Below are 12,100 nucleotides of genomic sequence, written 5' to 3'. Positions count from 1 at the left end.
TGAATCTCTGTTAATCTGGACGGTTGCATTTCTCTTTGAGACCCGTGAAGATAAAGGGTAGAATAGGTCTTCAGCAACCCATGCTTTCCGTAAAAGGCGACTATGCTTGTCATAAGAGGCGACTAATGGGATCGGGTGGTCGGGCTTGCTGACTTGGTTGATACATGTCATCGATCCCAATTGTGTGGATTGATGTTCATATCAATCACTGGATTGTCTGGTCCAGACTCGATTATTTACAGACCTCGGTCATATAGCTGGAATATTGCTGAGTGCTGCGTTAAACAAGAAACCAACCAAACCATTTCTCTATGAAAATGTCTAGATCAACACGTATCAGATGAACAAAATGGATACAGATACGGAAATGTGACTGTACACTTTTTGCATGTTTGGAGATATAATTTCCAATATGTCTACTCTGCTTGTCCAGGAGGGTGTTGAGTATGACGGGCTGCCACTGCAGGATGACGCCAGCTTCCCTTCCCATCTGTCGGAGGCAAGACTGACCTCAACAATCCCTGACCTCGAGAACTCAATGATCGAGACCACGCCAGATGTTATTTCTGACAAGATCTCCTCAGTTCATTCCTCTAGTCTTACAGGTAAGGGGTTCTGTTGGAAATAACTAAGTTGGAAACAACTGACTGAGGTTGAACTGTAGTGGAACCCAGTGCTATATGTATGGTGAAGAACTTAGGAGAAATGTATTTAGAAGACCTGAGTCCCATGTGTTTGTGTCCGTGGGGATTGCGATTGGAATTGGTCCCAGGCAACCTATGCTGGTCGTAAAACGGAGACTTATTGGATCAGGTTTTCAGGCTCGATGACTTGGCTGTCATCATGGTCATAGTGCAACAACGTCATGGATTGTTGTTCACAATATCTGTCACTGGATTGTCTGGTCCAGACTTGATTATTTTACAGGCAACATGTTTTATAGCTGGAATGTTACTGATTTCTGCAAAAAAGAGCAGTTTATCATGAGTTTTGGGGCCGGATTTTGAGTCCACCTTTAATATGCTTGTCCTAAGAGGCTACTTAAGTGGAGCAGATGGTCTGGCTTGGTGACTTTGCTGATTGGCAGCAATAGAAACTAACAGTTTTAGTCCACTTGTCCTTATTATAATAATATATAGCAAAACCATAAAAAAAAGACAAATTTCTATTAGTCCTTATGGGTGGCCCGGGTGGCCCAGTCATCTGAGGCGCTGCGATTAGCTGTGCAGAGTTGCGTCCCTTGGGCACGCCAGAAACCTATGATTGTGGGTTCGAATCCCAGTTCGCCCTGATTATGTTTCTAGGTTTGTCAGCACCATACCCGTGCTCGTGGGTTTCACCGAAGTGGTAAACGTCTTAGACCTGCACCACTTGGGGCTTTCCTCCCACATAAAGCTGACACACCGCGATATAACTGGAATACTGTTAAAATCGGCATTAAACCCAACTCACTCACTATTAGTCCTTATGATACATTAACTATTGGGCAGTTTTGCACTTAAGGACTAGTGCCAATTTCTAACGCTGATTGGTCACCAAGGCAAAGTCTTCCTTTTGTTGTCATGTCATTTCCAGTGGTAGATCTGGTGCAAGCATACTGAATGAAATCCCTTCTTCCTTTCTTAATGGGTCTATTGTCTTGTCTGTGTTATCATTTATGATACCCTTTTAATGATAACACTTCAACATGGCTGCACAGATAGTTCAAATAAATTGTGATGTTTTTCTCAGATTTGAACGAAACCAACACCAGCAATAACGAGTTGTTGATGGATCACCCACTAGCATTCCACTCCACGGAGACCCAAGCCCAGGTAGAAGAATCCAGTATAGCCCATGACGGGGATGCCACAGCGGCTGCCAACGGTTACCAGGACGGGAAGAGCGCTGGTTCGGCGGCAGGGCAGGAGAAGAGCAAGCTGCGTGTCCACGGCGTCTGTCTCACAACCAGCGACATGGACCGCCTTCGTATCTTCATGCACGAGTTTGTGGTGCGATCCCTCATACCCTGGGCAGAGAAACAGATGAGGATGCTGAATGAGCAGGTGAGTGTGGGGCACAGTGGCTTCTCTGTAGTTCAGCCATTTGTTGTGCAGAGTTGCATCTCTTGAGCGTACCAGAAACCTATTATTCTTGAGAATCAACTACCTCTGTTACATCATTGCTATAAATCCTGTATTTTTGTTGCAATCACACGAAACTAATTTTAAGAATTTTCAACAGAAGTCCTCTTCATTGTCAACCACACATGACTAGTTGTCAAGACAGTAGGACTGCCGATGAACATCTAGCTCTCCAGCTTGTAAGGGCAGGAAAATCTCTCTTCTTCATTTGTGTGCTGGATTTAACATCAGCTTTTCAACTGAGTTTAATAATCTCTAGCACTGTGGACGATGTAGTCACTCTGGATATCTAAAATTCAGATAATTAGCAGTTATCTGTTCAACTATGCAACACTTAGAAGACCGGGGGCGCACAGGTAGCCTAGTGGTTAAAGCGTTCACTCGTCATGCCGAATACCCGGGTTCGATTCCCGATATGGGTACAATGTGTGAAGCCCGTTTCTGGTGTCCCTCGCCATGACATTGCTGGAATATTGCTAAAAGCAGCATAAAGCCATACCCACTCACTCACCTACTTTGGTGAAAGCTGATACTCACTCACAGGAGGAATTGTCCATGCCTTGTGGTGATGAACTCGATGAAAAGAGTAACGTGGTTGAATGCCAACAAGGATGTTTAGGTGATGGATGATTCTTTGTTGCAGCTGACATCAAGGAAGGGAATCCACAGATCCATCTTTAGTGCCACCAAGAAGTGGTTTGGTACCAACAAACCATCCGGACCCGTACAGGCTTCCCAGAATACATCTGTAGTGTAAGTACACGGCTGATCTCCCAACATGTCATAGAATCTAGAATAGGGAATGACTGGACAAAGTGGATGCTGAGGATTGAATATACAGTATTTCCTCTATTAGACGCCCCGGTGTCTAAATTCATGCAAGCTGTTTTGGAGGTATGGGTCTAATAGAAGAAATACTGTGCCTGGAAGGTCAGCCCTGTGACCTGTGTCATCATTCCCTGACTACATGAATTAATGGTTTCAAAATTCATCCTGATAATTCATTTTGAGGGTCCTTGCTGGCAATATGAGGGTCCTGTAAAGTATTGAAATGGTGTAGTGTACTGTAAGGTTTGATAATTACTTTAGAGCCTGGAATGAATCAATGATCATGTGGTCCTAACTCCTCTTGATGTGCTGTTGATACAATGAATATTATTGTGCGTCCCTCGGGATGCACTATTTTCTTTTTCTGCGTCCAGTCTCAACATTTGTGCATTGCGTAAAACCCGATACTTTGGTTTGTGTGTTGGTTGACACCTCCTAATCTGCCGCCTTATTTTGTTAATGTCTAATTGTAATTGTAAGCCTTTAAAATGTTCTTCATTGGTAGCCTAGTGGTTAAAGTGTCCGCTCATAATGCTGAAGGCCTGGATTTGATTTGCTATGTGGGTACAGTGTGGGCAGTCCGTTTCTGGTGTCCTCTGCCATTATACTGCTGGATTATTGCTAAAAGTTGCTTAAAATCTTACAAATTACATGCTTTTGGACAGGTCAGTGCCTAGTCAGAGACAGGCTAGACTACCAGTTCCAGGTGAATGTCCGATTGTAAGAATTTATGAAGGATCGATGGTTGCACCTGCTGGGCTGCCGTTTACACAATACCGAGTAACATGATAGCATTGTAATGTTATTGACTAAGCCATTTCCTCACTCACACGATTATGAAATGGACAGGGAAATTAATTTCTGATGTCTCCAAAGGAAACTTTAATATTCCAGGTACACGTCTGAAGCGCCTGAACTTCAACTCCGCCGACTTGCAGACTTGGCTTTCCTCTTCCAAATGTACGACTATGCCTACCACACCTACCACACTGCCAAGAGAGACTTCAACAATGACCATGCATGGCTGCATTTTGCGGGGGCCTTGGTGAGAAACTTAGGTCATTGTTAAATCAGCCCCCTGATGGGTCCCTGAGCCCCCTGAGGGAAATAGATCCTCAGTATCGAGTTGTCTAGGGCTGGGATGAGTCCAAATTTACTACCCGGGTACCCACCCCCCTATTACCAAACCCTACCTGGGTACCCACTGTGGGTCTCAGGAGATGTCTCAAAATGTCCAATTGGGAACTTTTTTAGCAAAGCCCTGGCAAAACGTATTTTGATACTTGTTTTAAACAATCTGGTCATTCATACACTGAAGTTGAATTAAGTTATATCTTTATTCAACCGTATGAAAAATCAGAAGAAATGGGTGCAGAGTCAGAAAGAAATGCGAACATTAGTGACTTGTAATGTAACCATAGAGTTCTAGATAATTTTTGTCATGAAACAATATATCACATGACTAACCACGGATCCGGGTAGTCCTGTGGGTACCTGGGTCCTACCCAGTACCCACCCGACTCGGGTACCCGAGTTACCTGTCCCAGCCCAAGAGTTGTCACAATGTGTAACTGCTTAACTGTGTCTCACTGTATCTGTGCTTGTAGGATCATGCTCATGCTGTCAGCCACTGGTTTGCCTGACCTGTAATTGATTATTTACACATGATATAACTGGTGAAGATTCGGGTTTGAATTGATCTTCATCAACCCATGCTTGTTGTAAGAGGTGAATAATAGGATCAGGTGGTCAGGGTTGCTGACTTGGTTGATGCATGTCATCATATCTCAGTTGCGTAGATCAATGCTCATGATATCAATCACTGGATAATCTGGTCAAGCCTTGATTATGTACAGACTTCCATCAAATACCGTGACTATTGCTGAGTGTGGCGTTAAATTAAAAAAAGAAACAATACACCATGAAGCAGCTGGAATTGTGCTGATTTGGTTTCGATCTCTTAGTCACTAGTCAGGTAGTCATCCTAAAAATAAAATGCCATGAATGCCAAGGAAAAAGCAAAAGTCTTATTAAGACTCACCTGTGAAGATTCCGGGGTAGAATAGGTCTTCAGCAACCCAGTAAAAGATGACTATGTGTGTCGTAAAAGGCGACTAACGGGATCGGTTGGTCAGGCTCGCTGACTTGGTTGATGCATGTCATCAATCCCAATTACGTGGATCGATGCTTATGATATCAACCACTGGATTGTCTGGTCAAGACTCAATTATTTACAGACCGCCGTCATATAGCTGGAATATTGCTGAGTGCGGCGTTTAACAACCAACCAACCCACCAACTTATTAAGACTCCTCTCCTTGTTGTGGCTTATGGTATGGATGCTGTCCCACATTTCAGGAAATGGCCAGCCTGTCTATCTTCATGCTTGGGAGTCAGAGCCAGAGACAGTACCCACACCACTACATGGAGTCGGCCATCACCACCTACCTGACCACATGCAGGTGAGGACAGAGCAACGGTCACTGGTTCTCTGTAGTACTGGGTGGTGGGGTAGCTTACATGGGTTGATTCATCACGCTGAAGAATCGTGTTCAATTCCACACATGGGTACATGACATGGCCATTCTGTCCCCTGCCACGATATTTCTGAAAATAGTACAGAATATGTTAAAATGGACATAAAACCAAACTCACTCGCAAACATTAATAACAGAGAAGGACTTGCAGGAGTTGGGTAGAAGAGTGCAAACTCACTATTGTTCGAAGTCCTCATAATAAAATTTTCAGAATGTTGACATGTATATTGTATGATTACAATATGTGCATTTGAATGTAGAAAAGTGCAGATTGTAATAAGTTTTTTGTAGTACTAATTTTAAAAGAATCATCATATGTTTTGTCACGCGTTACAATTGTATCCATCAATAATCAATAATCTTCAGAACACAAAAAATAAAAATCACAAGCTTCAATTCACATTTATGACAGAGATACATGACATAACACATATTGATCTTCACTGAAGTTAGGGGCGGGCGGGTAGCCTATTGGTTAAAGCATTTGCTCGTCACGCCAAAGACCCGGGTTCGATTCCCGACATGGGTACAATGTGTGAAGCCCATTTCTGGTGTCCCCCGCCGTGATATTGCTGGAATATTGCTAAAAGCGGCGTAAAACCATACTCGTTTACTCACTCTTCACTGAAGTAAGTTGACGTCAAACATCTTAATGATGTCATAGCACATGTATCCTAGCACCCATAAGGCCCCTTTTCTCCTGGAGGGTCACAAATGTTTTTGCAAGTAACAAACCAATCTTAATTGTCCTTTGTTTGTTGTGCCTGGGGTTGCCACGCACCAAGTAGTCCTGTCATCACGGTCATGTGTGTATTTTGTCTCCCTCCAGGAACTTCCAGTATGCTATCCGGGCCACTCTAGTCAGCACGGAGGCACTCAAGTGTCGGGGAATGTATGGGGAGGCTGCCATGCAGTTCCTCAAGATGACCAATGAGGTGGGGGTTAGTTTCTGCTTTCACACTCTAGGAGCATAATCACACCGCTTGGGAACAAATGGGACAAGTTTGTACGTATTGGCTCAGTTTCAGGTATTTGTGTCAGTGACACAAACCAAACCTGACTTTGATGGACCCTTTCATCCCACTGAATCTACATCATCATGATCAGGATCAAAACTGAAGCGACCACTGAGTATTTGTTTTGAAAGTGAGACAACGTAATATGTGCCAAACTGAACATTTGCAGAAGACCCAAGGAAATAAATAATATTCTTTCGACAATACTGAACTGTTGATTAAAATTATCTCTAAGTACAGTTGTCCTGATGTTCTCCCAACTGCTGTTTGGCTGCCATTACTAATTCTGCTTCAGTAGTGCTCATAGTTGGTTTCTGAGTAGAGAATAGGTCTTCAGCTACCCACGTTTGCCATAAGACGCGACTATGCTTGTCGTAAGAGGTGACTAACGGGATCGGGTGGTCAGGCTCGCTGACTTGGTTGATGCATGTCCGATATGGCCGAAACAAGATGCTTGCTTTACTTTCATGTCTTTACCACCCGTGAAGATCCGGGTTGAACTGGTCTTCAGCAACCCATGTGAGGCGACTAACGGGACTGGGTGGTCAGGCTTGGTGATTTGGTTGATGCATGTCATCTTATCCCAATTGTGTGGATCGATGCTCGTGATTTCAATCACTGGATTGTCTGGTCCAGACGCAATTATTTACGGACCGCCGTCATATAGCTGGAATATCGCTGAGTGTGGCGTTAAGCAACAAACAAACAAGCAAACAAAACTGTTGGTAGATTCATTAAGACTAAAGGTGTCTGGGCTTTTTCAGTTAAGTATAAGGCTAAAGAATAATAAGTGGTTCCCTGGCAGTATTGGATCTTATCCAATGTGCTTTGGGTTTGGTTTGAAGAGCTGTGATGTCTAGGTGTCAGAATTGCAAATGTTTTGGCGAAAATGTTTTATACTTGGGTGAAATGAATGCAAAAGGTTTGAAAAACAAGAATATAGGTTTTCAGTCTAATATCAAGTTCATAATTGTTGAAGCAAATGCATTGCTGGGATCCTTTTAGGGTTGTGAGTTTAGGACACTTTATCACAAAAGTTCTCTCTTTTCTAGTGAAAATATTCTTTGGAAAGAAAACATTACATAATCATAAAGTCTCAGTCATGGATTTATCTTGACCTGATCAGAGGCCGATATTCGCCCCCAAATTGGAATTAAGCATGTCCCAATTCATGTTGTTATAGTTTGAACTGATGTGCTGGCCTGGGTGAAGGTGACTCTTACCGGTATTTCACTGATAACAGGACTAATATATGGGGAGAGGCGTTAATGTTTCATTTTACATTATTACATTGGATGCAGTGTTCAAAATATGGTGTTAAAATACCTCTGAATTTAATAAAATGAGGTTTTGTAATAATTTCAATTCTCAACAAAGTAACAATTTTTTCCCAATTTGTATGCCAAAGGCACTTAGTTTGGAATCCTGGATAAATGTCTGTCATTGGTCATTTTCTAATCTGAATCATGGTATAAATTGTTTTGAAAACCTCTAATGTATTAAACATGGTATTGGTTTTGAGAATATCCTGTTTGCTTGTGGGTTTTCTCCCCTACTTTTCTCAGCCAGAAGTATCCCTGGCATGTTCACGTGTTAATGATGTTGTAGGATTCCGACCTGTCCAGTGCCCTCTTCCTGGAGCAGGGAGCTCACTGTTTCATCAATATGAAGACGCCGATGGTGCGGAAATATGCGTTTCATATGATACTGGCGGGACATAGATTTAACAAGGCGGGACAGGTATGTGCATATCAGTCATTTGGGGTTTGACCGCCTCCGGGTCCAGTGGTAGAGCATCCGCCCGGAGAGCAGAAGGTCCAGGGTTCGATCCCAGGCCACGTCATACCAAAAGACGTTAAAATATTGTACTTGTTGTTACCCTGTCTGGCGCTTGGCATTAAGGGGCTTAAACAAGGGCTGGTCGGCTCAGGGTCAGTATACTGTGTCTGAGTGGGGTATTCATGTTAAACTGGGGCATGGTACCTCAGCGGGCTAGCACTATAAATCGGCATCAGTCCAGACTAGTACAAGCAGCCACACACACGCACGCACGCACGCACGCACGCACGCACGCACGCACGCACGCACGCACGCACGCACGCACGCACGCACGCACGCACGCACGCACGCACGCACGCACGCACGCACGCACACACGCACACACGCACACACGCACACACGCACACACACACACACGCACATCGCTATATAAGTGCAATAATCTTGGACGCGATATTAAACCCCATTTCACCTCACCTCATTAGGGGTTTGGGCTAAAACAGGTCCCCAACACTCTACTGCTTGTGGTAAGAGGCAACAAAATGTATGGGGGTGTCAGGTTCGCTGACTTGGTTAATTGTCTGTCATTGTACCTTGGATATTGCTCGTATTATCAATCACCAGTTTGTCTGGTCAGGCTCATATTATTAAACTAGAATATAATTTACTTCGAAATAAATACAAAATTTTAAGATAAGTATTTGTCACCACTTACCAATTTCTATTACTTGCTAGACTTGTCACTGTTTGATAAATCTTATCTACGAAATATTCAAAGCCATTCCACTGGTGGAAAGCAGAATCTGTGCTATTATGAAAATAAACATGAAAACTTTCACAGCTAAGTTGCAAGTAGTACCATAAATTGTCCCTTGTTTCCACAAAGAACAGAGTGCTGGGGTAGCCTAGTGGTCAAAGCGTTTGTTTGAAGGCTGGAGTTTGATTCCCGACATGGGTACAATGTGTGAAGCCCATTTCTTATGTCCGCCGCCGTGATATTGCTGGAATATGGCTGAAAGCGGCGTAAAACCATTCGCGCTGACTCCTTCACTCAACAAGATAGTATCAAGTAAGTAACATGGACGCACTAAGGTTCCCATTTGGTCCGACCCGTGAAGATCCGGGGTAGAATAGGTCTTCAGCAACCCATGTTTGCCATAAAAGGTGACTATGACTTTCTGACTTGGTTGATGCATGTCATCGATCCTAATTGTGTAGATTGATGCTCATGATATTAATCAGTGGATTGTCTGGTCCAGACTCGATTATTTACAGACTGCTGTCATATATCTGGAATATTGCTGAGTGCGGCGTTAAACAACAAATCAACCAACCAACCCATTTGGTCCAGTACCAAGATGATACACTTACCTCTCACAAAAAAACATTTGAAACGTGTCACAATGACTAAAAAATATATACTTGCAAATCATTTGATCATTTACTCATGTTTATGTTGAAATCGTTCCAATTTAAAGTCACTGTTCACGGATTTGGTGGATATGACATGTTGAGGTTTGTTGCAGTCAAATATCTTTGTTATTTAACCTGACAAAATACTTTCACATCTGTGTGGTTTATCATCTAAGTGATTTATTCCACAGCGCAAGCACTCATTGAGGGCCTACTCGCAAGCATTACAGGTCTTCAAGAGCAAGTACTGGTCCCTTGCAGAGGTCAGTTATCCAACAACTAAATATGAATTCTTTCGATAAACATTTATCAAATTTAATATTTAATGAATGAGTTCATGACAAATTTTTATGGACAAAAACTTCTTTCTATTCTTTGTAACCGGGTTCCAGGGCCCCTTCTTGCCCCTTTATTATTCACCCACTGAACAGGCAAGACGTGGCCCTGAAACATTGTTACAAAGGATACAGAAGTTTTTGTCCAGAAAAAAAGTATCACGTATTCATGTTCTTCCAACTTCTAAAGTCTGTCAAAGTCTCATAATGAATGTGGGGGCACGGGTGGCCCAGTCGTCTAAGGCATCGCGATTCGCTGTGCAGAGTTGCGTCCCTTTGGCACGCCAGAAACCTATGATTGTGGGTTCGAATCCCGGTTCGCCCCGATTATGTTTCTAGGTTTGTCAGCACCATAACCGTGCTCGTGGGTTTCACCGAAGTGGTAAAAGTCTGAGACCTGCATCACTTCGGTCTTTCCTCCCACATTAAGCTGACACGCCGCGATATAACTGGAACACTGTTAAAAGTGGCGTTAAACCCAAATCACTCACTCACTCATAATGAATGTGGTATCCATTTTGCTAAGGTGAATGCTACATTTTCAAGTTCAAGATCAAGTTTTGAGCAACAGTTCACTTATGTTTTGGGAGAGCAAACATGGCTGGAAAATTGCTATGTTTTAGAACATAGTGAAAGGAATATATCTGTTTTTACTTGAGTAATTGGACCTGTGAAGATCCGGGGTAGAATAGGTCTTCAGCAACCCATGCTTGCTGTGAAAGGCAACTATGCTTATCGTAAGAGTCAAATAACGGGATCAGGTGGTCAGGCTCTCTGACTTGGTTGATGCATGTCATCGTATCCCAATTGCGTGGATCGATGCTCATGATGTCAATCACTGGAATCCAGACTTGATTATTTTCAGACCGCCGTCCTATAGATGGAATATTGCTGAGTGCGGCGTTAAACAACAAACCAACCAACTTGGGTAATTGCTTCCTACTATAAATGTGATAAGTTGTTGATAATCAGTTCTAAAATGAGTTGTTTGTTCCTATTGCCAGGATCACATCCACTTTACTATCGGGCGTCAGTCATTCAACCTCAAACAGCTGGAGAATGCTTCCTCCGCGTTCAAGCACCTGCTGATGGCGGAGAGCAAACAACCAGCATCCCAGCAGGGAGCCTTTCTCAGAGAGTACCTGTTTGTATATAAGGTTAGTGCTGCATCTCACTACATGGCATACGCTCTAGGTGTAAACTGGGCGGTCGAGTAGCCTAGTGGTTAAAGCTTTCCCTCGTCACGCCGAAGACCCAGGTTCGATTCCCGACATGTGTACAATGTCTGAAGCCCATTTGTGGTATCCCCGCTGTGATATTGCTGGAATATTGCTAAAAGCGGCGTAAAACCATACTTACTCACTCACTTGTAGTAAATTACTGTGAGGATGCCAGGGCAGAATAGAAGGTTGTAAGGGCCGTTAATAATGAGGTTTGGGGGCAAATAAGATATGCATTCTGTTGATTTAGTCATGGCATGCTTGGAAGGTCACCTTTTGTATCAGCCATTGGTTTGCCTGATTCCTGACTGTTATTTACAGGCTGCAATGATATCTTATGTCTCTTCCATGTCCGACAGATGGCTGCTTGTGTTGTTGTCAGACAGTCTGTTCCATCCACTCAAAGTAGACACAATTTATGGATAACAACTTCTCTAATTATTGTACAGTAAATAAAGAAGTTGTAATCCATAAGTTATGTCTACTTTGTCATCCGTCAACTGCTATATAGTGCCTAAAACATCATCCACTCATTCTGTATGAAGTGAAGCTATTAGGACATTTTATGTCAACCATAGTGTGGGAGCCTAATGTTAGGAGCTGTTGCTCATCCCACTTGTAGACTCTGGTTTGGGTCACCAGCATATATTGGGGAGGCCATTCCTCGGCTTCCCCTGCAATGATATGGCTTCAATATTCAGGAATGAGAATTTTCCTCCAATCCAGGGAAATCTGCGGATTTTCTTACGTCACGGTCATAGAACCCCACAGTGGCTGACTTTCAGTGTTTAACATTTTATTCCTGGATTTCAGAGAAAGGTCATTATACATACCATATTAATCTCCAGT

The 12,100-nt window shown here is 43.1% G+C and overlaps 1 protein-coding gene across 6 annotated transcripts in view; it reads left to right on the top strand.

Annotated features, from left to right (window-relative positions):
* The window catches only part of LOC124142275 (trafficking protein particle complex subunit 8-like), a 48,963-nt gene that overhangs the window by 16,846 nt on the left and 20,017 nt on the right, over window positions 1-12,100 (top strand). For 5 of the 6 annotated variants that reach the window (XM_048397453.1, XM_048397451.1, XM_048397452.1 and 2 more), the window contains 9 exons: window positions 434-605; window positions 1,732-2,045; window positions 2,767-2,876; window positions 3,846-3,996; window positions 5,310-5,413; window positions 6,318-6,429; window positions 8,113-8,244; window positions 9,888-9,959; window positions 11,036-11,188. In XM_048397453.1, the coding sequence (XP_048253410.1) occupies window positions 434-605; window positions 1,732-2,045; window positions 2,767-2,876; window positions 3,846-3,996; window positions 5,310-5,413; window positions 6,318-6,429; window positions 8,113-8,244; window positions 9,888-9,959; window positions 11,036-11,188 (1,320 nt within the window). The remainder of the gene's footprint in view (window positions 1-433; window positions 606-1,731; window positions 2,046-2,766; window positions 2,877-3,845; window positions 3,997-5,309; window positions 5,414-6,317; window positions 6,430-8,112; window positions 8,245-9,887; window positions 9,960-11,035; window positions 11,189-12,100) is intronic. The other variant, XM_048397450.1, reaches the window with a different exon arrangement.

The sequence above is a fragment of the Haliotis rufescens genome, unplaced genomic scaffold (assembly GCF_023055435.1).
Source record: "Haliotis rufescens isolate VD_foot unplaced genomic scaffold, xgHalRufe1.0.p SCAF_17, whole genome shotgun sequence".
Taxonomy (NCBI): domain Eukaryota; kingdom Metazoa; phylum Mollusca; class Gastropoda; order Lepetellida; family Haliotidae; genus Haliotis; species Haliotis rufescens.
Note: the sequence above shows the minus strand (reverse complement) of the source record. Positions and strands in the feature narration are given on the sequence as shown.